Here is a 27,676-nt window from a genome sequence, read left to right as displayed (position 1 = left end):
AAGGACAGCCCTGTGATATGCTGCCAGACCGCCACCATAAATCAGCAGCACCAATGACAGAAATGTAATGGACATGTATTCTGTGGCTTAAACTTACAGTGTTTGATTGTAGGATCTTAATTTCTTCATTCATGTTTGATCGGTTGACACATTGAGTGGTTGCGCTGAAATGAATGGGGCTTCTGATATAGGAAGGCGCTGTTCCACTAGAGCCAAGTTACCACAGCGCAGAACTCTCAGCCAGCTGCATGCGTGTGCTGCCAGGTGGGCAGGCTTCAGGGGTTCTGCCTTAGGTTAACACCTATGTTTTGCTGGACTTAATCAGGAGAGTAGGAGGAGGAAGATAGATGGGATTCCAAATTAGGATTTCTTCACATTTTTAGTAATTAGGAGCAATGTATATCCCTTATCTGCATGCTGAAATAAATACAAAGCAATGTTTCTGCTTGTAGATACAATAGATCTCTTATAGTGCTTTGGCTGCTGGTAATATCATAAGGAAGCTTTTATTAATTCTTGGACAACACTCTAGAAAAGTCTGACTCAGTTTGCTAGCTAGCAGAGAATCAGACAATGGAGATCTTAGTGCAGCATTTGTAATCATCTAGTTAGGGAATGAAACCAATATTTATGTTATATTCTATTTCTGTAGGTCCTGTTTTAATGTCACTCAAATTTCCTCCTGGCAGGTGTGATAATTGTTCCAAGTGCTGGTGTTGGTATTGTCCTAGGCGGCTACATTATCAAAAAACTGAAACTTGGTGCAAGAGAGTCTGCAAAGCTGGCCATGATCTGCAGCGGTGTGTCTTTGCTGTGCTTTTCAACTCTATTCATTGTTGGATGCGAAAGCATTAATCTAGGGGGAATAAATATACCTTATACGACTGGGTAAGTACCTTTGAATCTCTGGGGTTTTCCAATAAACCTGGTGACAAAATGAAAAAAATGCTGATGGCTGATGTTCTGAAGAAGCCACTTAATCAAACTGGAATATGGCATTATATATCATTTACAGTATGAACACATACTGTGTGGCCCTTCTTTTTTACATCTGGTTTGTAATGAAACCTATGCAGTAACTCACCTTTCTGATGGATGGGAAAATATGTTGGAATGGACTTGAATATATTCAAAGGAAAACACTAGTAAACTGTATAGATTGCTCAGAATGCTTTCTGTTTCTGACAATTGTGAAAATACTAAAGAGATTGTAATATTTATTTCTGAGTAGGTCTGTTTAATATCACCATAATAGTATCTTAGGTCTTCAGTCTTACTTGGGTGTACGCTGTTGGTGTTAGTGCTGATGTTTTCTCTGAAAGAGTGGTCAGGCACTGGAATGGGCTGCCCAGGGATGTGGTGGAGTCACTGACCCTGGAGGTGTTCAAGGAATGTTTGGATGTTGTGTTGAGGGACATGGTTTAGTGAGAGCTATTGGTGATCAGTGGATGGGTGTACTGGACGATCTTGTAGGTCTTTTCCAACCTTGATGATCCTGTGATTCTGTGTGCATTGCTTTTGAAACCCTTACATTGATTGTCAGGGACACTGACCAGATTATAACCTTTAAAAAAGGCTGCCAGGAAAAATAAGATACGGATGTGGGAAGATAGCAGGAGTGAGGGATTTAGGCTGTGACATCCAAAAAAAAAAAAAAAAAAAAAAAAAAAAGGAATATTTGGAAGCAAGAAAGTGTAGTAAAAGTTGTGAGATTATTTCCCTAGAAAGTAGTTCCTAGGAAGCCTGATCAGCACATTAACTTTTTGCCAAAATTCCTTTCTTCATGTAGCTTAAAAACAGAAACAAACTAAGCATTTGAAGAATGCAAACCTATCCAAAGCAATGTTTTTCACTTTGCATCTACATCTGAAACAATGTTTGCCTGTTAAATATGACTATTTGTTGGGTATCAAAGTCATTTGAATATCTTGCTTTCAAAGCTCACTCAGCTTTGCATGTAATCTTTTGAGGTTTGGAAGAGACTAGGAGAAATGTAGAGCAGGAAATGAGATGATCAGATGGACAAAAAAGAACTAAACTGGGGCAGTGAGCAAACCAAATGAAAAACAAATAAGAAGAATGGGAAGCAAGGGAAGGAGAAAATAGGACAGTTTACACAGAGAATATTTCGCATTGCCTGTTGCTGTGTGTTACTAAGTTGCTGTCAAATCATAATCGTAGGTCAAGGAGCAACAGAAAGCCATAAGCTGATGGAAAGCCTTTATGCTCATTTGTTTTCTTAATACCTAGAGTGAAAACTTGATGCCAAAGGGCTTACTGTGGAGTGGAGTACCATGGGTGATGAATCCTGCTGTGAGCATAGTGGACTGAAGGAGAAAATGGGAATAGAAGGTGGTTAGAATGCCTTGATTGTCAATTTTCTGGTGATATTTGTTGACAGCCTGTGGGAGTAGATGAAGAAAGGAAAATTATTAAGAAATAAAATGTAAATGTTATTGTCCCCCCTGCACTCCTGATGCCCCATCTGGAGTACTGTGCCCAGGTCTGGGGTGCCAGCACAACAAAGATTTAGAGCTAATGGAACAGGTCCAGAGGCAGCAAAGATAAGAGGGCTGGAGCACCTCTCCTACAAAGGAAGGCTGAGGAAGCTGAGCTTGTTCAGTCTGGGGAAGAGAATGCTCTAAAGAGACTTCATTGAGGCCTTCTAGTACTTAAAGGGAGCTTATAGAGAGGAGAGGGACCAATTTTTTGCACAGGAAGATAGTGACAGAACAAGGGCGAATTATTTTAAACTAAAAGAGAGGAGATTTAGATTAGAGATTAGTAGTAATTTTTCAGTCAGAGGGTGGTGAGGCACTGGAACAGTTTGCCCAGAGAAGCTGTGGGCATGTCCCATTCCTGTAGGCATTCAAGGCAAGGTTGGATGGGGCCCTGGGCAGCTTGAGCTGGTAGGTGGCAGCCCTGCCCACAGGAAGGGGATGCTAACTGGATGGTGTTTAAGGTCCCTTTCAACCCAAGCCATTCTGTGATTCTAAACATTTTTTTTATAACTATTAACTGAACTGTGGCACCTGAGAATGTCCCTGTTTGACTGATGAAGAGGCTGCAGTTTTCTGCCTGTGAAAAGGTTATTTAGTTTAAATCTATTGCTTAATCAAACTCGGATAAAACTATTGTTATGCGAACACTCAAATTAGAATTGTAAGCATATCTAATTCATTTTTGTGATAAATGATATTTACAGTAGATACATGCATTGAAACAAGTCTATCGACAGCTGTACTACAAGTGCAAAGTAGTTCTTGGTCACCTTCATCTAATTCTTCTTACTGGGAGAAAAGGTGAGACACAGTAATTGCAGATTATTGTAAAGCACTGATGTGTACCAGGTCTTTGAAATCAGTAGAAAAATTAGTGTGCTTAAACTAATGTCATCAGAAATTGAGAACTGCCAGTATGTGGTAAAGTAGAATTCAGGAGTCAGAAACCTCAGCCCTGTATAAGTTTTTTAGTGCACAAATAAATAGGGGATAAAAATGGTAATAAACAAACACTATTAATTATAAATATACCTTGTAAATGTGATGGGGTAAACTTTCTCTTATTCCTCGTGGTCAATCATTTGATAGCTTCATATCATTTACTTAGTGAGGAAGTCTTTTACTCAAACATCAAAGAATGTAATTGTTTATGTAACAAAAAAGCGTACTTTCATTTTTAAATTTTATAAAACACATACTTAGTTCTCTAGTTCCAGTGCTGTTCAGTGTACAGACATCAAAATCAGTTTAGCATGCCTACATGAGACATGGGAAACACTACAGCTGTTTGGCTCAGGATAAATTGTCTTGTATCATGCTCTGCCTCACCATGGCTGTGCCGGGTCTGATGTCAGGACTAACTGCTCTGGCATCAGCCTGAAGATCTCAGTTGCATTGGGCAGTATAGACATACCATACAGTATAGACATATAATACAGTCTTCTTTGGACAACTATGTTTAGTCCTACTTTTCTCTTGTCTTACATTAAAAAGCAGATCTTTTCCTTGGATAAACTGAGACAAGCCAGTATAGAAGAGTTAGACAAGCTGGGTTTTACTTAACGTAGAAATGTTTCATAACTCAGTATTTTTCTGACTGTACCAGCTGAGGAACCCTGGAGGTGCACATAGATTAGAATACATTTGCAAGAATTCTCTGCTGTTTTATGTTGGACACAAGCAGTTTTTCCCCTGTTGGTGTGTCATCAGCAGTTCTCTTATCAGGAAGGTCAAGGACACCTCTGCTTTATACATCTCAGCATTTCAGAATCTGTTGTTCAGTTCCTCAGCCTTGTCCCCGAAGGCATGTTTGATATTTGATACAGTGAGCCTTGTGCCAAGCTCTGCTGTCTGGCATCCCTTCTCTTGCATAACAATAAGCATTTTAACGTGAAGTCCTAAATGAGTGAATGTGGACTTGCTCAGCACAGAAGTGCTTCCTGATGTTCAGATAGAACCTCCTGTGTTCCAGTTTGTGCCTATTGCCTCTTGTCCCAGCACTGGGCACCACTGAAAGGACTCAGGCTCCATCCTCTTTGCACCCTCCATTTGGATATTTTATGTGATCCCCACTAAGTCTTTTCTTCTCTGGAGTGAACAGCCCCAGCTCTCTCAGCTTCTCCTCACTGGAGAGGAAATCCAGTCCATCACCTTCATGACCATTCACTGGAATCTCTCCAGTACATCCAGGTCTCTGCTGTGCTGTGGAACCCAAACCTAGACCCAGCAATACAGGTGTGGTCTCACCAGTGCTGAATAAAAGGGAAATAGCAGAGGACGACTGCTTTGGTGGTTTGTAGACTTGTTCTTCCATGTTTTGAAAGAAACTGAAATAAGCTCCCAGGGAGCTTACTCATAATGTCAGATTCCTGGATTATTTCAGTTCCATCTCTCAAATTTCTGGCAAGTAATGAATCAAAACAGGCCCCTTCTGATTGCATTCTGTTGTTTTGGTATAATTAAAGTTTAATAAAACCATATAATTGAGATACTGAGGCAACTAATGTAAGAAAAAAGACAAATTCTTCCTCTTGTACACTCAGTTTGTGTTTCTATTACCCTTGTATCTCTTTCAGACCTATCAAATCTCTTAATTTAGAGTCAGTGACTAATTGGATCAGAACAATGACAACAAAGAAGGAATCCAACTAACGCAGTGAGAGGGTCCCTTGTTTGACAGCTACACAAAATTTGTTTCATTGCTGCAATTCCAGCTGCTTGCCAACAAGGAGCTGCAGATCTCTGCCATCCAGAATGTCCTAGGCCTTAAAGCTTCAATACCAAACAAAAAACATTGCCACTGAGTTAACCCTTTTGATCATATAGCTCAATTTTAAGGTTAGAGAAATTGTATGGTGAGGGATTTTCTCCTTTTCTTTGTATTTCCTTAGTGTATGGTAATGCTGGTTGCTACAGTAGTTCAATTAATACTAATAAAAGCATGTCCAAAGTAGTTCTCTACTACTCTGATGTTACCAAAAGATACTCAGGCATTGTTTTTGTTTATCTTCACTTCACTTAGATTGTAGCCTCATGGATGAAGGTCCACTTTTTCCATACCTGTATATAGACTGCCAACATAGTGGGGTCTCAGTACAAATCTGGATGTCTGAAATAACAGGTCACAGCTCTAAAGATTCCAGGCAGTATGTCTTGCCTTATTCTTTCCCTTTTGTTTTTTGGTTTTTTTTTTTGCTTTATTCCTAAGTCAGAAGCCTTCCGCCTTCCACAGAGCAATATTTGTAGAGGAGAACAGAAATTAGACAATGTTAGGAACAAGAGTTCCCATTTTTTTTTTAATCAGCCTCATCTAAGAAAGATCTTTTCATTATCTTTACCAGCACTGAGTCATGGAGACACAGATCAGCTTCCTTGAGAAGGGAACAAATGCAAAAAATGAGTCTTATCCCAGTATGCATGTTTAGCAAACCTGCAGTTAAATGAAAGGAGCAGAGTGATTACTTGTAATTGAAAGGATAATTCAGGAAATGTGTCTTTTGGGGCTGGTCTCTGTGTGTTGCCTTTCCATGACAGATGCGTCTGGCAGCTCAGATGAAGCAGCACTGCGGGTTGACAACATCTGTGCCACTGACACAAGCTGGGCAGGTGGTTCTCATACATCCCATGTATCTATTGCACTGGTTGTACTGAAAGTAAGCTGCTTTTTGCATGGCCCAGCTCATGAGCAGGACTTACTTAATAGCTCTGGTTCAATTTACCTAAGAACCTGCTTTTTCTGAACATGTAAATCTGCATGTAAATCTGTGATGTGCTGTGCAGGAATTCAGAGCTCACTGCTCTGTTTTCCTTTGGTGAAAGTAGGCAGCCTCCTAGTGTCAGAAGATGCTGGTTCAGCTTAGTGATGTAAAATATGTGCTTCTACTAGTGGGAGATACATGATGGAAATGTGGTTACATGCACGTTTGTCAGTAGAGATTTCAAGTCCTCAGCATCTGTAGTCCCATCAGTCAGCATAATTAGTTTCCCATCATTAAAAGAGAAATGAACAATGGATGAAGACTGAAGGTAATAAAGGTGAAAAGAGGGACTCTTAAAAGTGTCTAATGATGAGCTTTTGGATACAACTAATGGCTGTTTTTTTTCTTCATTAGAAATTCTTGAGAGAAAAAAACTATTCTTTTTGTACAAGGCATTTGTAGTAAACAACAACAACAAAAAAGGCAAACAAATGCCCCAAATAAACCATACTGTAATTTATTTGTGCAAGAGGTGATGAAAACTGGGGAGACGCAGCTTGCAATAGCTTGTTATTAACTTGAACATATTTGCTTTGTGTATCTGTAAACTTAAGGCTTCTTTCTGACAAAGTAAAGAAGTCCCTAAGATTAAATTTTCACAGCACTCTCAGTTCAGTTTTAGGCTTCATGCTTCTAATTTCTTGCATGCCTGATTTCATTCACCTTTATTTTAAAGCTGATTTCCTAACCGGTGTGTCATACTAATGTTCAGCAATACAGCTCAAGCGAGTAGACTATGTAAGCAGAGCCACTGGGAAGCAGCCCAAAACCCATCTACTGCTGAGACAGCTTTAATGAGGAGGGATAAGAGGTCAGAATAATGCATTTCACAGGGTGGAAAAGGCTGGAGAGGGGAACCTGAGCTGTGCCTTTCCTGGCAGCATGATGATGCCCTTGGTCCTGTCTGTGTGCTGGAAGCCAGGGCACCATCTTGAGGGTTTCCTACGCAGGTTGGAAAGCCCTGCTTACCCCAAATATTTAGGTATCTGGGACATCCAGCCCAGCAGGGCTGCCAAGGAGCTTGTCAAACTCCAAAAATGCTGCCTCTCCTGTTCCTGTGATAAAATGCTGTCACATCACTGCTGAAGTCAGTATGCTCATGAGAAATATTTTGGTGATTTGGATGTTTTCCACCAGACAAAAATTTCTGCTGGGAAATTACTGGAATAATCTGCCTGGTGGTGTATGGCATGTTGCTGCATATTGCTTTCTGAAATCCAACGTGATATAATGAGACAAGTTTCAGCTGATAGCTGAGAAGGCAACAGAGCCTTGGATATTTAATTTCCTTCTCAAGCTGCAATGTGTTTCTAAAACTGTACCTTGTTTGTTTATGGCACGAGGAAGAAAACACTCAGAAAGGCTTTGGTTGACATCCAACTAGACCACAAAGTGCAAAATAGCTCCAAGAGCTAAATCTGTGGACCTGATTTGTGTAATCAGTAGACAGACAATAAATATTTAAAAGCTACTTAGCAACATCAGATCAGCTGCAAAAGTGCACAGCTGGAAAGACAAGCATATTCAGCAAAAGCAAATAGTGTTTAAATACATTAAAAAAGAGTTAGGTGGAAGTCACTAAGCAGCTGTCGTACCGCTTAGCATCATTGATGATGGGAGGTGAAGTGACAAATAACAAGGATAACAAGCATTATGTGTGCAGTTATTCCTGAGCCAAGCCTCTGATGTATTTGGGTATGGGAGATGGGAGCAGAAGAACATCCCTTATTGTCCACGGGGTTGCTGGGAAAAAGGTAGCTGTTTGCCTTTACATCTGTTGTAACTGAGTATTACAGAACTAAGGTGAGCAAGCAGCAGCCACAAAAACAGTTCAGATTTTTGTTCAACTCCTACATGGCTGAGGAGGTGCTAACATCCTCCGAATACCTACTGATCTGTTTAGAGAAGACACTTGAGCTGGCTTGAAACAGCAGTAGCCTCTCTGTGGCATCACTGAGCAATACCAACAGCAGGGCAAACAGGGCAGCACAGTTAATCCAATATTGCGCTGCAGTGCCTGTTGTGGATGTTGTGCATACCAACATAATTCCCAGGGCAAGAGTTTTGCTTACAGCACATGTGCTAATACCCGTGCCCTAATGGTACCTAGTTTGTGTTTAAAAGGGCCAAACTGACATTTTTGAGAGAAGTTCAGGTCTTCTGGGTTGGACTGCACTCAGACCACAGGAGAGGGTAGGGTGGTGCCTGCAGCTCCCTTTAGCACTGGTGTAAGAAGGTGAAGGTCACGTTCTTCTCCTGACATTGGAGATTTTCATTAATATATTCTAATGTCTGGGAAAAGCTTTCAATTTTCACTCCTGCAGCCTCTTTATCATGTTCAATCTCACAGAGATTATTTCACTATTCATTGAAAAACATCTTTTCATATCATCTCAATGAACTGTTGGATAAATGCAATAATAGAGGACTCTTTTATCTTCCATCTTGGGGGGGAGGGGAAAAAAAAGAAAAAAAAATAGGTTGACAACCAGAAGGAGGAGGGAGGGAAGCCTTGTTTTACAGGGCTGTGCAGAGCCATCCTCCTAGGAGAGGATCCAGAAGCTGTGGGTGAAGGCTAGAAGGACTGAATGCTGGTAGAAAGTGGCACATAGAATGTTCAGAGTAACCTTTCAAACTGACCTAATGACACGCCAAAGTGCTCTGGTACCGTTCATTTCTGTAATGATAGCCATGACAAAAAAAAAGTTATCCAAAACTACATTCTGTAGTTCAGAATGTAGCAGTTCACATCTGGCCAGCAATTTAGTTAGACAGTGCCTCACCCTGAATTTCTGATGTCCTCAAGTGCACCATAACCATTGCGTTGGTTCAGTCTTCTGACACAGGGCTGGTCTCCATTTCTTTTTGTGAAACTGAAGCCGTTTTGTAGCAATGGCCATAGGATACAGGGGAAAAGAAAAATGAGGAATGGATAGAAGTACAGAAGAAGAATTAAAATGTAAGCTGGAAAAGAATCTAATTTTAAAACCTGCTGAAGGAGAATTCCTTTAGAAGTGGTTTCGAGTCCTGGCCTCTGCTCCAGGTTTTGCTTACAAATATAGCAGTAAAAAATTACTGATAAGGAGACATGAATGGGATTGGGATCGGGTTCAGTTTCAGCAGGTAGGATAGAAAGAGACTTGATTTTGGAGCTTGCTGATAAAAATGTTATTGAGGAGGTGTAAGTATGAACCCCTTCAAGTTGAGGAAGACCTTGAAACTCAGTGTTGCCAAGTCAGGCAGTTCCATAGCCAATAAAGAAAAGTAAGCTTCCTCCTCCACTTCAAGAGATCTTCCTATCAAGCGTCAGGGTACAGGACTCTTTTCCATGCTTCTAGGAGCTTGGGCACTTATGTTAAGGACATCATGATCAGCTCTGTCACTGGGAAGAGTTGTTCTGCAGAAAACTGGAGGTGAGGGGCTGCCCTATCTCTCTAGAGGGTTTCTGATCAGGTCTGGCTGTCACTCCCAGTTCAACTTCCCTTGCAGAGCAGTCACATTCCCTCACTTCTGTGTTTTGAATTGTTGGAGATCTTCAGAAGTGCCAACTGTTTATGTTCTATAGAGAAACTGCCCCTTTGGTTTCAGCACCTGGACGGACAAAAACTTTCAGCTTCAGATATTACTAACTACAGCCTATAATGTAAGTGGTTTCAAACTGACTTTCTGTCTTTAGAAGTGTTTCATTTTTGTAGACTTACAAGACTTACGCTAATGCAGAGGAAAATGCTATTAAAGCATAACAGAAAACTAAAGGTTGCAGTTCTCAAAAACATAACAAAATCGTGGTTTTCCTAAGTAACTGGAGAAACTGTAGTTGAAAACATCAACATCAGCTGCTTTTAAGTCCTTGTTCGTTTAGAATAACCTTATTTGGTGAAGACAATGCGGGTGCAGAATTCTAGATCTTGATTTAATTGAGCAGAAAGGTATTTAGGAAATAGGAACTGGAGTTGCCAGGCTCAGCCAAGGTTGTCACTTGCAAATAGATTGGTATGACTAAGATCATTCAGGTACTTTTCCACCAGCTTAATGCCTTCATGTTGCTGGCGGTATTTTAAAACTAGATGAAATTCCAAATGAGATGCAGAAAATTGAGTCAGCAATAAACCATGCTGCAGACACTTGCTTTTCCACTTACTAAGAAACAAGACAGAGAGCATGGTAAGTGTAGTAAAAATAGGTAAAAATATAATACAGGCTATTTAAAAGTTAATGCCTGTTGTATTTTGAGTGCGTAATGACCTCAAAAAATGACTTACATTTCAAGATGTGTCTGTATTATATATCTTAGCTGATCAATTGTTTCCTTTTTGATCTAGAATATTCAGTAATATAGCATGAATAAAAGGTAAAATTTTGTGCCTATACCTTCAGAAACCTTCCAACGAATACCCTCATTTGTCATGCAGGAGTTAATGTTAAATGTGATTTATTTAGTTGCAATTATGAAATATCACTAAAGTTTATAAATGTTTTTACATTGGCCAAAAGAACTCTGAAGTTTGTATTTTCAGTTCACAAGCAAAATAGCAGATGTAAGGGCAGAGCTCAAAGAGTCAGATTCAAAACAAGCAACAGCTCATGTAGCAGTCTGTAGGCTGCAGCACAGTTCCTGCTGTTAGATGTTGTGGATGCAAAAGTTTAGTGTTAGTGGGAGAAATATATTGCGTTTAAGAGCTGAAAGATTCCATCAGAAAGATATATTTTGATCATCACCTAATGAATGAGGAGGTTCTAAGTAAGGCAAACTGGATACCTTGCATCCAGCATGTTGGAATTTATATATGTGCTCAGTTTACACTGAGTCTGGTTGTTCCAGCTGTTTTAATTTATAAAGAAACAAATAAGTATCCATTTTATCTCTATTTTTTAAACTTTGTTAGTGTATGACCAGAATCTATATATGAATTTATGTGTTTTATTATTCTCTTTCTGTGAGGTTGACATGTCTGCTAATGTTTTTCCTCATAGAATCACAGAATCCTTAGGATTGGAAGGAAACTTTAAAGGCCATCTAGTCCAACTCCCCTGCAATGAGCAGAGACACCTACAGATAGATCAGGTTGCTCAGAGCCCTGCCCAGCCTGACCTTGAATTTCTCCAAGAATGGGGCATCAACCACATCTCTGGGCAACCTGTCTGAGTGCCTCACCATCCTCACTGTAAAAGACTTTCTTCTCCTTTGCTTTGCATTCCAAGCCCTCACCATACCCAGACGCAGAAGTCCCCTGCCACCATGGTCATTGCTTCAGGGCGGAGAGCAGCTGGATCATTCTCCCAGTAGTTGTTCCCAGATCTGGCACTTTGAGAGTGACTTGGGAGCTGTTCAGGGCAGGGCTGGAATGATATGGTGGACCAGGCAGCAGGTGGAAGCGTTGGTCACCATCCCACTTCATGAATCGGAATCAAAACCTCTGTTAGTGCCATCTGACCATCAGCTGTAAGCAGAGCTGATTTGTTTCTACAAGGAGCAATAAGCAGTATTTGACCTGTGTGCTTTTTAGAATCTTCTGATGATGATGAATCTGTGATCTTATTGATATGGACTTTGCTATTACTGCCTTTTCTACTTGTGGGTTGAGCTGCTGTGGTAGCGCTGGTAAGGCAGGGCTACAGTGGGATAATTTTTTTTTCACAAACTCTTCATTCTGGGTATGAGTTGCACACTGGAACTCTGGTTCTGAGCTTACAGACAAACTCTTTGTGAGATAACTTACTTATAAAGTTGGGCTTGGGAATTATCTTGGGGAAAAGTTCAGGGAGATGGTGGTTGTTTTCAAGATGTTTAGTAATAGCATGGTGATCTTCCAGACACAGAAGATCAAGGAGATAGTTGTATTTTTCTAGTGTACATATCAGTAATACAAGCATTACTTTTCTGGAGCAGTTATTGCTATGTGGGAAGAGATGGCTATTAGTTCACATAATGCTCAGATCTCATCACTAGGCTCTTCATTACTAATCAACAGCAAATTGCTGCAGCTTACAGTGGTTGTATAAAATCTCTTTACTCTTAAAAGGAAACATAACGAGAATACCCACACAAATAATGTATAACGTTTAAACTTTGGAATTACTTTTATATTGTTTTTTCAGTTGTTGGCAGAGTTGCCTAGGGCTTTCTTCTATGTAGTTCAAATCAAGCGTATGACCCAGGGTTAATGCAATCTTTCTGTAATCATGTGTAAGTTCCAGTGTTAATGATTAGGATGTTTTCTCTTCTGAACAGCAGGATGTCTGTGCTTGCTCTATTAGTCTGTTCTTTTTCTTTTTCTTTTCTTCAGTCCCACTCTTGCCATGGCCCACAGGAATCTCACTGGGAGCTGTAACGTGAACTGTGGATGTAAAATTCACGAGTATGAGCCTGTGTGTGGATCAGATGGAATAACGTATTTTAATCCTTGCCTAGCTGGCTGCATCAATGGTGGAAACCATAGCACAGGGGTAAGTCCTTCACCCACCCACCTAACAAACCTGAGTGGGCCCTCAGGACTGCAGCAGATTGAAGACTGCTGTGTTTTGAGATTGAACATCTCTCCTTGAAGCATGTTGTCTTTTCACAAGTTCGTCAATGTTATTTTTAATAGTAGTTGGGTATTTTTTGTTGTTGTTTTTTCCTCTTTGAATGGGAGGAAGAACTTCACTCTTCAGGTAACTGGAAAATGTTTTAAACTCCTTTGTAAGTTTTATGTTGAAAGACACTGGTGCTTGTGCTGGGCTCCTTGATTCATATAAGTGGTTGTACCACCTGCACCAGTGCATTGATAGGTCTTTTGTTTGTGCTGGTAAAGAAAGACTGCCCATTTATTCTGCTCTTGTAAAGCAGCTTCACCTTCCTCATGTCCCTCTCTAGACCCCTTAATGATAGGTGATTATCTTCAAACTCATGTAGGCAGAAACTAAAGAATGTTAATAATCCACTTTCTCTCTTGGATATACATTACCCGTTATAGCCCAGTCTTCCAGTTATGCTGAGCTGGGGAGAGGCATCCCACTGGTAAAGCTGTACCGTGGGAATCTTGCAGTATCCTGAATTGAAAGGTACAGTTTGACCCTCCAAGCAAAAGAGTGGTATTTATATGCTTCTTTAATACGAAAGGGAAACTCCTGAATTTTTCTATTACAGAACTGTTTTTTTATTTTTTATTTTTTTAATTTTATTTTATTATATAACAAAAGGATCCTTAAGAAAGACAGGAAGTAATGTAAACATTGATTTTCTGAGGACTTGATTGTACATTCCAGAAAGCTTATTTGTAATGTATCCATCTGCTGATTTGCAGTTTTGAGCCAGCCTGTTAACTGGGGGGTGGTGGTTCCAACACTTCCCTATCTCAAGTTTGACTAAATAATGTTCCACAAATGCAGGTTCCTGTGTTGATTCCACTTAAAACAGACATAGAACAGTGGGTTTTTTTGGGGGGTGGTTGTTTTAATTTTAATTTTGTTTTTTATTTTCACTTTGAATGTTTTCCTAGTTTGTAGTAGAAAGTTCCTTTGGCCCAGTTGTGTGATCTTTGCTACAATTTACTTGATATCAAACTGACGCTAATAATTCATTTAATAGGGAAGTGCATTGGTAATTTGTACTCTTTAACACAGATTTTGAAACACACTATTTCCTACTATGGTTTAAGAAAACACCCTTCATGGCCTGAGGAGAATAGAATGAGAAGGAAAATACATTTATTGATAAAATAATGTTTTATTTAGGATACTTTTAGAAACAATGACTACAAGCCTATGCCACTCTATAGCACGCAAAATGTTGCTAAGCTATAATACTGGGATTTAAACTTATAATGCTTTCAAAATTTGCCACTTAAAAATTGGAATTAGGCAAAAGGATGCCCATGTGGACTTCAGATCTGGTTTATGTAAACTCCAGAATTTCTGTTGCATAAGAGCTCTGTCTCGATGCACAAATGTGGTTTCTCTGGTGATGAGCCAAGATTGTGTACTAAAGAAGACTGTTTCTTGTAGGAGGCCTATTTGGAAGCAAAAAGGAGAGTAAGATGAGGACTGTAGGAAGAAAACAAATACTTGTGATTTTAAACGGTGGAGAGCTATATTGAAACTAAGAACCTAAAAAACTGGATTCTTTTACTGTTTTCATTCCTAAGTGATACTTGGCGAGTCACTTAGACCAAACTTATCCCATTAATTTTTTATTCTTTGTATTCTAGATGATCAACACGAGCAGTAACAAGAAGTGTGTTCTACAGAAGCTCTGAGTGCCTAAATCTTTATCTGAAGGCAGAAAAAGTTGTGTTTAGGAAACGCTAAGTTGTATATAAGGAAAAATATTCTGAAAAAAAGGGATCTTGGTTGCCTTAAATTTACCACTCACCTTTCTGAAGCTTTTTGTCTGTTTCAGTTACTTAGCTACAAAATAGAGATAACACAATCAGTGCCTCATCTTGGCTGTTTTGAAGATAAATTACACCATTTTGAAAACGTTAAGCTATAATGATGAATTTGATTTAAAAAATCAAAGTGAAATATGAGGCACTCTGTAGTAGAGTATCGTCAGTGTGAGGAGGGATCATATTTTGAAAAAGTGGAGTAAAATACTGGATAAATTCTCATTAGGATGTTCAGCTAAATCCCATGGAAAAAAAAAATAAATAAAAAAAAGGCAATGCCATAATACAACCGTGAATAGGAGTATAAATTAAAGTTGACAGGCAGCCCTAATTTGGTTATTTCCCAATGTCTGAGTGCTTAAATATTAAGATGGTCTTGTAATGCAGATTTTGTGCATATGTGGTTCTACATTTATGAATGTGACCATAAAAATCAAAGCCTCTAACATTACATGTGCCCTGATCTGTTTCCCTACCACTGGAATATTCTCACTGACCATACAGCCTTTTGCCGTTAGAAAACTCTTTGGGCCCCTCACTGCAAGAAAGACATTGAGGCTCAGGAACATGTTCAAAGGAGGGGTCTGGAGCATAGGCCATATGAGGAGAGGCTGAAGGAGCTGGGAATGTTCAGCTTGGAGAAGAGGAGGCTCAGGGGAGACCTTATTGCCCTCTATAACTTCCTGAAGGGAGGTTGTAGTGAGCTGGGGGTCGGCCTCTTCTCTTTTGTCATTAGTGATAGGACTAGAGGGAATGGTTTCAAGCTACGGCAGGGGAGATTCAAACTGGACATTAGGAAATATTACTTCTCAAAAAGGGTGGTGAGGCACTGGAATGGACTGCCCAAGGAGGTGGTGGAGTCACCAACCCTGGGATGACTGGATGTTGTATTGAGGGACATGGTTTAGTGGGAGCTATTGGTAATAGGTGAACAGTTGGACTGGATGATCTTTTAGGTCTTTTCCAACCTTGGTGATTCTATGATTCTAATGGGAGGCTATTTTTGACCTAGCTTTTCCTTGTATGGCTCAGATCACAGTATCCTTTGCCTCTGAAAAGCCAGTTTATTGCACAGTCTCTTCATGCTAGTTTTTGTCCATCTAAGAATCCCTTATGTCTTCTAGTCTCACCATTTAGCTCTCTCTGTTCATCTTATTCTCTGTTTTCATTCTTGTTCGCATCCCATCTATAACCACACTCCACACTCAGCTGAAAGTTTCTAGGTTCTGTGTGTGGTAATTTTGACTGTGGCTGGGCTCATGATGCTGGAGGCAGAAGAATCCTGATTGGGAAGCAGTATTTGATGCCTGCTGAGAAGGTTACATAGGACATACCACATCTTTCTCACACAAGTTTTCATGTGGAAATGTTCTGTTTCCCTTTTCCTCTCTTCCCAGGTAAGAAATTACACGGAATGTGCCTGTGTCCAAAGCCGCCAGGTTATCACCCCACCGACAGTGGGTCAGCGCAGTCAGCTCCGGCTGGTCATCGTCAAAACCTACCTGAACGAGAATGGCTATGCTGTTTCTGGGAAGTGCGATCGAACCTGCAACACACTTATTCCATTCCTGATATTTCTCTTCATAGTGACCCTTATAACAGCTTGTGCCCAGCCGTCAGCGATCATAGTGACACTCAGGTAGGAGCTATGATATAGGAAATATGATGTATTTTTGCTGTGCTGTCACCAGTGTCTGTATCAGAAGCGTTTATAATATTCACAGGATAATGCACTTTGGGAAGCAAGGAATGTCCAACGATTTCTAGACCATATAGAGAGAGAACAAATGAAAACATACCATCTTGATATTCCACTGTCATTTTGATAACTCGGACTGTATTCCTTCTCTGACTTTTCCAGCTGCACAATGAGAACAATAATAACATGTTGTCACTGTACTGCAGTTATGAAAAGGTAAACTGCAACCAGTAAACATTAGTACCGCAGAGAGCTTCATTCTTGTGAGATACATAAGGGAAATATTCAGCAGAATTTTGTAATGTTCATCACAGATGATAATGCCTCCCTCCCCTTAGTCTGTGTAACAGTGATGCCAACCATCCCAAACCACATATGATGCACAGCACGTTGGTCCAAGATTTGTAACCCAACTCATTTCTCTAATATATCTGAATCTCGTATTGCTTATGTTGAAATGGGAGAATGCTTAGATAGACTGTTTGGATTTTGACAAAGATTTATTATCACTCAGAAAATAAAAAGCCAGGATGTAAAGTGAGAGCAGTCCACAATGACTATCTGCTGCTGACTATTTCTTAAAGGATTTTTCTTTTTGTCTACTAGGTCTGTGGAAGATGGGGAACGGCCCTTTGCACTAGGAATGCAGTTTGTTCTATTACGAACTCTTGGTAAGTTGTGTAGCTAATAAGCTTTCACAGAAACCATAAGGTTTCCAAAAGGTTTGTGATGTTTGCCTTAAATGTAACATCAAAGTACTAAAATTCCATAAATATGCTACTAATGGCCTGACTAATTGCACTAGGAACTTAAAGTTAATAGCTTCTGAAAATGTTGTAACTGATAATGTATTTAAAATATTTATATTTATTATTGACCTTCTGGAATGTTATTTTTTGTCCCAGAAAGAGGTATTAGAACAGTTTCAAGTTTTATTTAAAAACCCTGCGAGAAAAATGATTTGTCAAAATACCATCCTGTCCTGACGTGATTCAGTTTTTGACAAAATATTATTTTCTTCTGACAACAACTGGTAACTTCCTGATCCAGTTAGATGACACAGTAAGAACAATTTCGGACTTCTAAATATTGTCCATAGCAGGATTGTATCTGCCTTCAGTCCTTCTCCTGTGCCACATATAATATTGCATATTCAAGGACAGAAACAGGAGTTACTTGGAAAAGATGAAATGCCGGTGCTCATCCTCTTGAGCTCCTAAAATCCCATCTGGTCCTGGTGTTCAGCTACTACCAAATGTGAATAGAGCAAGCAATGACTATTCTAAGAGAGAACAAGAGGAAAAGCGCAAGTGGCTGCATCTGGTCAGTAAGGCAACAGTTTTTTTTTTGAGGAAGGCTCTTTCTGACTCATCTTAAAGGTGTCGTATTTCCAGGGAATACAGAGCATTTAAGGGTCTGGCAGTTTTAGATGTTAAATTCTGTTTCTGAGGAAGATATCTTCAAAAGAGAGATTGAAACTCTAGTGGTCTTATCACTTCCATCCTTCTTTGGTAAGAGAAACATTTTGTAATTTTTGGTGGCTTTTTCTCCTTAATCTAAAGCAGCAATCTTTGCTCTTTCCCAGCTTATGGGTAATGGATGTTCAACAAGTAACACTGTGGAGATAACATCTCATACATATATATATATATATATATATATAAACATATATATATATATATATATCTATTTACTGCTGATTTTATTTCCTGTGAGCACTGGAGTTTCTCTGTGGGGCGTATAGTTCATGAAGAGCTGGCTGAGCTCTACAGAGTGAAGCAGTAGCTACTGTAAGGTGTAGCTGCGCTGTCTTTAACACTGTCACTTATGTGGTGTTCCTTAAGTGGTATAAGCACTGGTGGTGGGAAGAATCGAGTGGAAATCTCCGAACTTCTTGACCTACACCTGTTTGGCTTACATACATAGTTTCTTTGGAAGTCTTCCTCTATTTGCTAACACGTATTAATTCTGTTGCTATTTTTATTTCAGCTTACATTCCCACTCCAATTTATTTTGGGGCTGTTATTGATACCACATGCATGCTTTGGCAACAGGATTGTGGTGTACAAGGATCTTGCTGGGAATACGACGTCACCTCATTTCGTTTTGTCTATTTTGGGTTGGCTGCTGCTCTCAAGTTTGTGGGATTCTTTTTTATTTTTCTGGCCTGGTACTCCATTAAGTGTAAAGAAGAGCAACTACAGAGACAGCACTGGAGGGCTTCGCCGGTGAACACTGTGAGTGAGATGGTTGGCCAAGCTGGACTCCAACAAAACTATGCACGGACTAGATCCTGCCCTACCTTCAGTTCTCGAGGAGACATTGGTATGGCACAGGGCATGAACTGCATAGCACAGACATACCCTGGCCCCTTTTCAGAAGCAATAAATTCCTCAAATGAAAATGCATTGGAAGAAGTCACTGCTGAAATATAGCCCCCTGGCTTGGTAATGTAATGTTTAGTTTTGTTGGTTGACTTAATTATGGCGCCTTGTAAAACACCTGTGCCTTCTATTTTTAATCTAAATGTAACACATGGTAAAACCGACAAAGCTTAATGCAAACAACCGTAGTGTGTTCCTGAGGGCTGGATACCTCAAACCAACCCAAGTTCTTAATTCTCCCTTCCTGACAATGGAGTTTTAAAAATTGTGTTTGTAATTATTTCAGATGTGTCCATTAAATGTCCATGCTCTATCTAATATCAATGTAAGGGTGAGGTACTATGAGCAGCAGAAGTCAGTGGAAGAGTGACAAAAACTCATATTGTTACTGTCTAGATGTTACAAAAATGCTTAATTGTATCATCTTTCACATCTGCAAATCATATTTTTAAGAGATGAGTAATTACTGTGAGTTCTGCTACAAAGCACAACTAAACTTGTTTAAACTATGCAACTTACTCGGATAATTGTATGTGCAGCAAATTACGTTTAAAGTTTGCTTTTAAAGATATTACTGCTACTCAGTTTGAAAGGGGCTATTTTCAGACATACATCGTTAAAATAAAAAAGAACATAACATTTAAAGTACTGTTAATAACATGTTAAGCCATACGAAAGTTATGTATCAGGTGATGTTCGCAAATGCTGAGACACAATATCTTTGTCCTGTCAAAAAGTGCATTAACTTTCATTTGATAAGAAGCAGTCATGCTTCACAAAGTACACAGGCTAGGAGCTTATAACGCTTGGAGTAAAAAAAAGCACTTAAGTATTAATCTGTGATAACATTAAGGTGTAGAAATCCTTTACACATACCAGATGTATTTCTGTAATAATATAGGTCACCTGGGTAGCCCTTATTAGCACCAGATCCTTTTTTTTTTTTTGTTTGTTTGTTTTTGTTTTTGTTTTCCTGAAAAAGAAAATAACCATCTGTGGCTCATAGGAAGTTCTTGGCTGTGCTTCAGAAGTGTGTGCCAGTGTAGTTCAGCTTTGGTGAGACCTGATGGCCTTGTTTTGTTTCTTACTGGCTGTTTGGAGCCAGGGTGGCACATCTCTCCACAAGACCTAGCGGAGAAACCTTCAAGTGGATTGTGAGCATGTGGGCTGTCCCAGCATGAGGCCTTCCTCCAAACTGCTGGCACCACTGTGGTGCTTCTCCCTGGTGCTTCTGTCCTGGTTCCGCCACTCCTGTTGCCTGCCTTGGGGCAGGCTGCTGGAACCACCCTGGAAGCTGCAGGTGTATGGTTTGTCCCACACCTAACCAGCCTCCCTCAGCTTTGTTTAAAACTTTCTGTGAGAACAAAGGGTGAGTTAGCTCTCCTCAACACACTCAGGTAAGGGCTAAGAATATCAGTTGTCTGCAAGCAGAGACCCATGAGATGTGGTGTGGCCTTTACTTATTCCAAATTACTATGGTGTGTTTTCTCTCCTGCTCTTAGCGTCTCCTATATTGCTCTGGAGATTTTGTAGTGCCGTTCTTACAATGTACTAGTGATGTCTCAAAGGGCAGGGAACAGTTTCAAGTGAAATCAAAGCTGTATTTGCCCTGCAGGGAAAGCCTTACTAGTTAAGGAAATAAGAGACATTAGAAGAACTCAGTGATGGGCAGACTTGGACTTTGCTAGGTGCGTAGCCTGCATGAAATCAAATAGGAGAAAGCAGAACTTTGGGAATGTAAAAAGGATTTTCTTTCTAGTTCTATTTTTAATTTACAATTTGTAAGATAATTAAACATATATGGAAACAAATCCTCTTTCCCTTGAAATCAAAGGGAATACTCTCTTTGGCATCTGGATTTGCTTCTCCTTAGCCAATTGCCTTCCGTCATCTCTTGTCTCTCTTTGACCAGCATGTGGCTTTACCCACTGGCTTGGTTCCTCTGCTAGAAATGTTGACTGCTTATTTCAGAATGTCTCAGTCCATTTATGTGACTTGTTATTAATTCCATTCTCTGTGGCTGCAAAATACAGCATAGTGGAGTATTGTTACAATCACCTCCCGTTTTTTCTGTATATTCTAATAGCTTTTTGGATACAAGCCTTAGATTTTTTTATTTTTCTCTTGTGCAGCTACTGGGCACGATATATCTGCAGTCAGTTTGTGCCACCTGGGATTTTAGCTTCTATACTTCGCATCCCAAGGAATACATTTCCTTGTCTCAGAGGTACTGGGTACAATTTATTTTTTGACATAGAAGATCAGAATAGATGATAGAAATGTCTCCTCCTCCTACAGTCTTGAGTGCTTCTTGCATCAAGAAATTCATTTCATGACTAAATTTGAGGCAGAGTAGTAGGACGAAGTGTAATTGCAGCCCATCACCTATCCACTTTAATCACTCACCCATTTTAATCTGCATGGGATGAGGTGAAAAAAGACAATCTTCAAATATCTCAGAAACAGAGCATTTAGGGAATCATAAATGATATGATAAAGAGGCTGGAGATGAATCATCTGTACTGATCTACTCTATTTCATGCCTTGTGTGCACGTCTTTTCCATACAAATATCGAGTGAGAGCAGCTTAGGCTTGTAGGACTGTCAGGAGCTAACACAGATCACAAAGAATAAGGGTGATGTAAATGACACATCTGCAACTGCTGCAGCTTCTGAGCTGAATGCAAGGGAATTCAGAGCTTGTCAGAATTTCTGTTTTTTAGGAAATCCTGACACCTCAGCTTCTAAAAGCATTTTTTAATGTCTGGGAAACTAGAACGTTGAAGGAAAGATACGCATTTCAGAAATACTCAAAAAGCTGTGTTCGCATACTTTCTTGTAGCTTTTTAATTTTCATTTCAAAGCTATATACTTCACTGAAACAAACCTAATGTTTCAATAGTAGTTTTTAATCTAAATAATTTTGTCAGTGTATTTCTACCAAATCATTTAATTAAATCAACATCCTCTGAGGGAAAGAAAACGCAGCCTCTGGCCAACTTTTGATTTAGTCCTGAAGGAGGCTTTGTTATGAGTAATCTCTAACAGTCTAAGCTAAGCCAATAAAGGCACCCAGGGTAAAAACAGTAACTCACCAGAGAAATCAATTCCAGCCTTGTCAACAGTGACAGAAATATGGACTGAAATCTGCTGAGCAAGCACTATTTTCTGAGGCTACCATTGCAGAAGGAAGCAGAGTTGCCAGAGAAGATGTATGCAGAGATTTTAGTCACCATCAGTGTGTGGTGTGTGATTAAAAAAGGAAAAGCTTTACTTATTATCCAGCAAGGGTGATCGTGGTGTTTTTCTGTCATGAAACCGTCTGACCATAAAAGTTCCAAAGTCATTTGGAGTTAAGTTGTTGTAAGTTCAGCCATCCTCCACTCTCCCTGCAAACACTCTAGTATGGTTAGCAGCAAACACAAGAACAAGTAAAGCAGGAGTCCTGCCCTCCTGCTCATTCGCACAGAGCTATTGGTAGAATACTGAAGTCTTCTACCTACAGCTAACCAGGCAGGGAGAACAGGGAGCAATGACACCTAGACTTTAACTGCAAGTCCCCAGAGATCCTTGATATCATAAGGACAGCCCGGTGTCCTCTTGCTCAAGATATTCTTGGTTCAGAATGAGGGACATGAGAGAAGTGGTCCCAGTGCAGAGACATGACTGAACAGATCATCATTTCTTATCTAAGGCTTCTCATTTCTCTCTCTTTCCTCAAAACTGAGGAAGATGTTAGAAAAGGAGAAATGATAGCCTCAGGTGTGTATGAGCATGGCTCATGAACCGCTTTGTTCATAGTGAGTTGTTCATATAGAATCCAGTGGATGCAGTCATGACTGCAATAACTGGAGAGTGATGCTCTGTATTTCCAGTGCTAGGCAAAGACCTGCATTCTTTTAGTTCTCTTCTCATAAGCGTACTGAATGAAATACAGTATAATTTGGAACCGGTAGCATTTTATATATTTTCAGTACAGTGTAAGAAGCTACAAAAAAAAAAAAAAATAATAAAAAATTAAATGTTTTGATGCAATTTAATTGGAAGCTTCTGATTTTTTGTCTGGTCACTGTATCTTAAAAAATGCATGTAATAATTTGCTGTTCTTCAGAACATGCAGTTAAGTGAGGTAAAGGTACAGATCTCCTCATAGGTGTTAGAAATGCAAGTTTGAAAGCCCTTAAATTAATCAGAAACACTTGAGTGTAGTGTTTTTGAAAGTATGTTTGCTCTTTTAAAAAAATATAGCTCATAAATTCATAGCATAGCCATTCATTATGGCTCTGCTCCAGCAAAGCGCTTAAATACATGCCTAAATTTATCTACTTAAGTGATGCACTTAAAAGTAATGCATGTATATAGGCACTGGACTGAATTCCATGTGCATTCAGAAAGAAGTTCCTTTACCAACAGAGTAATTTCCACGCTAAGATATTTTTTACCCATGGATTCAGTGATCATGACCGGAAGAACACAAAAAGGCAGTCAAGTACTTCCCCACGGCATTATGGCTACTTCTATATCTGGCAATGGAGGAATGCCTTTTTTTCTTTCTTTTTTTTCTTCTTTTTTGAAAATAAAAGACATGTGGTTCCATGTAGCTCCATGTAGCAATCCTTAGCATTACAAACTGTAAAATTTTTGCTAGAATTCTTAATTCTGCATGAAAGTGTGATTGCATAGTGAGGGACGTTACTATTCTGCTTAGAGAAGCAGAGGGCATTTCAAGCACATCTGCAGCAGGCAGTAGTTGTCTAGTTCCAGCACGAGTCATCTCATCATCTTGGCTGATGGCATCCAACATCACCTCATCCAGCCACAGGTAGTGGGTGCCTGATCATCTCAGTTGTTTCCACATTCAAAATATTTTGTGGACTTGCTCAAATATATATTCTATATTTAATTCATAAAACACACCATTCATGTATTTTACGAATTTTTGGCTGAAAATTTGGGTATTTTGTGTGTATACAGAATAAATAAGGGCATATTTCTGACCTTAAAGCCCATGAAATCACTCGTAATGCTGTAGATTTGGACTGTGCCCTTCCACAGGATTTGGATCTAGAGGTTTGAATAACATTTGGACCTCAGTGCTTTATGGAACTCTGGTGAGCATGACTGAGGAGAGAGGTTGGCACCTTCTGTACTATTCTTGCAGGTTCTTCCCAAATTGCCTGAATGTTTGCTGCCTTACTTCTCTTTCTGTGTATATAATAGCACTGCTCTTCATGTTATATTGACAAAAAACTGACGATAAATTGGTCCAAAGTGTCTTACTACTATTTTGGAGCGAGATTCTTATCCTCAACAGCCTAATAATAAGGCTGAAGAACTGGGCCCGTCCATATGTTGGACATTAACAAGCTGACGCTTTAACAAGTGTAGGTAAACTAAGTGACACAAAGTGCTTGTTTAGCTTTTATACTCTAGTCACTAGTTAGTACTACTGTTTTCGTAGATCAAAGACAAAATATTCCCTTAAGAAGTTTATCTTTGTCTTTTTTCACAATAACTTCTCTTTTATAACAGCATAAGAAATGTCATGCTGTACTATCTGTGTTCCCACAGCTGAAGCCGTCCAGCTGTGTCCATTTTCCAGGGGTTTAAAACACCTAGAAACAGAATTACATCAGTCTGAATTGGCAGAGCTTTGAACAGTGCTTGCTGGTTGTATATTTAACCCATGGTAATGCATTTCAGATTCTTCACATGCTGGACTTGATTTCTGAGATATTTTCATCCTTTAGAGCATTTAGAAGATGGACAGTTGATGTCACGGTGCTAGATTAATTATTTGGTATAGAATTAGGGTTTTTATTTATCTTTTTCTTATGTAACTTTTAAAAATGTCTAATAATTGAAACAAGGTTAAATGTAAACATTTTCATTGAGTTGAAATGGAGAGCCTTCAGTGTGGGGACGTGTTTTGCCCAGAGTTCACATGATTCTTCTTCCTTATTTTGTTACACTAATGTGTACACTACATGTTGTTAACACTAATACATGCTATTATGTGGCCAAAGCTTTGAAAGTATACCTGGTCCTCAGGAAGGAGATTTTCCCTATACTTTCCACAGAGTGTATAACATAAAGTAAGGATGACAGCTAATGAGATTCATATCCAATATCCATACCCACATGTAGTTAATACCTGTAGTTTTAGTAAGAGTTCATGAGTGTCCTGTCCTTCAGATAAGCATCTTTAATTTAATCCAGCCATTCAAACACAGATCTAGCTCTGCAAGTTCCAAGTACATAGGCCACTCTAAAAGTCATGCCTCCTATTTGTCTGCATGGAAATTGCAGCAGATGCAAAATGTCACTACCATTAGTTATGCGATTTCATCAGTGATGAGCAAGAGCCTTCATGCCATGCTCGTAATAATCTGCACCAGCAGAGACAACCACCATGGTGGTCAGCAAGGCTACAGTGTACAACCCACAACTACACTGTGCTCTTATCCATTGATTGGTCTCCATAAATGTTCAGCAAGCATTGATCAGTGTCAGCGGTTCCATTTTTTCCACATGAAGGAATAAAATTTCACACTATTGCTCCATATCCACTTCCATTTCAGATGCCATTTTGTCAGGCTGCCCCTCTGCTGCCATCTGTCACGTGGCAACCACATGTAATGGAATATTGGTGGCAAGTTTCAACTGCTACTGTACCAATCACCATCAGCCTCTGACACCAATATAATAAAATAGGAGGTATTACTTTTGAAGCAGCCCTCATAGCTCCAAACTTTGCTTGGTTTTGATTTTTATAAAATGGAGTAAATGTTTATTTGTTCATGTTCCATTTCACTCTTTTCCTTTTCCTTGTGTTTTCTATTTCACGTTAGCTGTCGCAACGTTATCCTGTAACAGAATTTTATTCTTGATATAGAATAGCTGAAAAGCTGTGGAATTCATGAAGGGCTACAAAAGGCATTCAAGGTATTTTTCAGCTCAAGGAAGAGCAACCTTGATAATCTTTGGACAAAAGGCTAAACAACATTATGGTGCTAACAGCTACTGAATAGCTACTACGATGTATTCACTATGACTTCAGTGACACATTCAAGGCATGCAAATGATACAACAGGATATGTTTTTGTTCTTTAAGTCTGGAGCTTCTCCAGTGAAGTCAGTGTTCATAGTTACTAGTGAGCCAATTCCTGACACGGTCTTCTGTCCTTTCAGGTGGGAGTATAGGATTTGGCCCAGCACTAGCAGCTAAAGTAGAACTTATATAGACCAGGCAAATCTCCTGTAGGATTTATTCATCCTTATGTAGAATGTTACTTTCTTTGGTGGCTTTGATTAAGCAGAGACTGAAAATAAACTCTATAGGAATGACAGGAAGTGATGGCACCCCTTAACCAAGCAACATTAGTAAGAGTTAGAATTAAATTGAGGATTTAGATCTGAGATATTAATGTTCTTTCATGAAATATCAGAAAGAGGGGGGTTGAATAGGAACAAGTTCTAGCTCCAGCAATGGAAAAAGCCAAATCTGGCCAACTTTTAAGAAAGGTAGGATTTACAACTCAGATTTTTGGTGTTTGACTTTTTAAGACAACATTTTGCCTTTCTATTTGGAACTGAAAGTTAATTCTTTTATGTTACCATACCTGGACTGCTCACTGAGAGGAGGCGTGTGTGTCCTACATGGCATGATGTGGTACGCCTCAGAAATGTTACCTCTTTAACAAAGGTACTTTTGAAAACATGAAGGGAGATGTCAATGCAAAAAGTTGGATAAAATACTTCAAAACTGTTTCTGTACAAAGAACAACAAAAACAAACGCGGAGTCACTGTGATCCATGTGTCAGTGAAGGCTTTCCTCCTAACAGACCTGCTCTATTCCCCACTTGAACAAATGGGAGTTTTGCCCTTGGCTGTAGTGCATACCTCTACCAAATGATTTAAGCAGCAAGAAAATAATCTGAGTAGCGTGGTAAGAGCATGGAGTGGGCACATTGCCTGTAACTGTTCTTTTTTTTTTTTTAATTAAAAAAACCCACCTCATTATTAAGCAAATGTGTAGAGTATTAAGGACATTTGTAGAGTATGTCTGACCGTATGAGTGTGTGGGTGCTGTGCTGTGGTAAAAAGAGACTAATTGGTTTATGCATTATTTTGCATACTTTAGGGATTTTTAATTGATATTTATTTCTCAGCAGAGCTTAGAATAATTTTGAAGCTGTGTAACACATTGTTTCATGAAATCTATTGTCAGCATCTGTTGTAAACATGTGTTTACAAAACAAACTCTTGAATACTTGATATTGGAAAATAAAAAGTAGCGTATCAAATGTGTTTTATTTCTGATGAGGAAAAAAAAAGAAAAAGAAAAGAACAAAACCAAAAAGGTACCTGGATCGGTGTGCAGTCAGTCTGGATCAGGTGATGATGTATTCAGTTTTTTAGTGCTCAGTCAGACCAAAACCAAACCTTTCCACTGAATTCTGTGAGCACTGAATCGCAGCAAGGTATCGATCATGAAGAAATAAACTGTACAATTTCATCATCTCCTCTAGTGGTAAATCTGATTTATACTGGTTACATGCTAAGAAAAACAAATTTGTTTGGAGTTGATATTGGCAGAGTTAGAAAAATACATAGGATATAACTGTGTGCATCTATGCTGCTCAATACTGGGCTGGGGCATGAACCCAAGGACAGGGTACTTGATGTCTGTGTTGTGCAGTGCTTATTTCACTCCATGGCTCTAATTTGGTCCACACCAAACCATTTCCATTGTGATGTAGGGCTATGCCACAGGGAGTTATGTGCTGCACAATGTGGATGCGGCCCACCCTGTCCAGCAGTGTGGATGTAGCCTGTTCATTCCGTTGAGTCTTGGAGCTTTCTCTTACAGTCTGGGCTCACTTCTCTTATGTAAAAGCACAGATATATCTACAGATGGAAACTGTGGTGTGCGAAGCACCTTGTGGGTTGGAGCCCTCAGGA

The 27,676-nt window shown here is 39.5% G+C and overlaps 1 protein-coding gene across 1 annotated transcript in view; it reads left to right on the top strand.

Annotated features, from left to right (window-relative positions):
- SLCO5A1 (solute carrier organic anion transporter family member 5A1) overlaps nt 1-27,235 on the top strand; it is a gene marked incomplete at its 5' end in the record, with an annotated part of 69,425 nt that extends 42,190 nt beyond the window's left edge. The window contains 5 exons of the mRNA XM_032442594.1: nt 690-888; nt 12,547-12,706; nt 16,026-16,267; nt 16,934-16,998; nt 18,317-27,235. Of these exons, the coding sequence (XP_032298485.1) occupies nt 690-888; nt 12,547-12,706; nt 16,026-16,267; nt 16,934-16,998; nt 18,317-18,762 (1,112 nt within the window). The remainder of the gene's footprint in view (nt 1-689; nt 889-12,546; nt 12,707-16,025; nt 16,268-16,933; nt 16,999-18,316) is intronic.
- Nucleotides 27,236-27,676: the final 441 nt, after the last annotated feature.

This window comes from Coturnix japonica, chromosome 2 (genome assembly GCF_001577835.2).
Source record: "Coturnix japonica isolate 7356 chromosome 2, Coturnix japonica 2.1, whole genome shotgun sequence".
Classification (NCBI taxonomy): Eukaryota; Metazoa; Chordata; class Aves; order Galliformes; family Phasianidae; genus Coturnix; species Coturnix japonica.
Note: the sequence above shows the minus strand (reverse complement) of the source record. Positions and strands in the feature narration are given on the sequence as shown.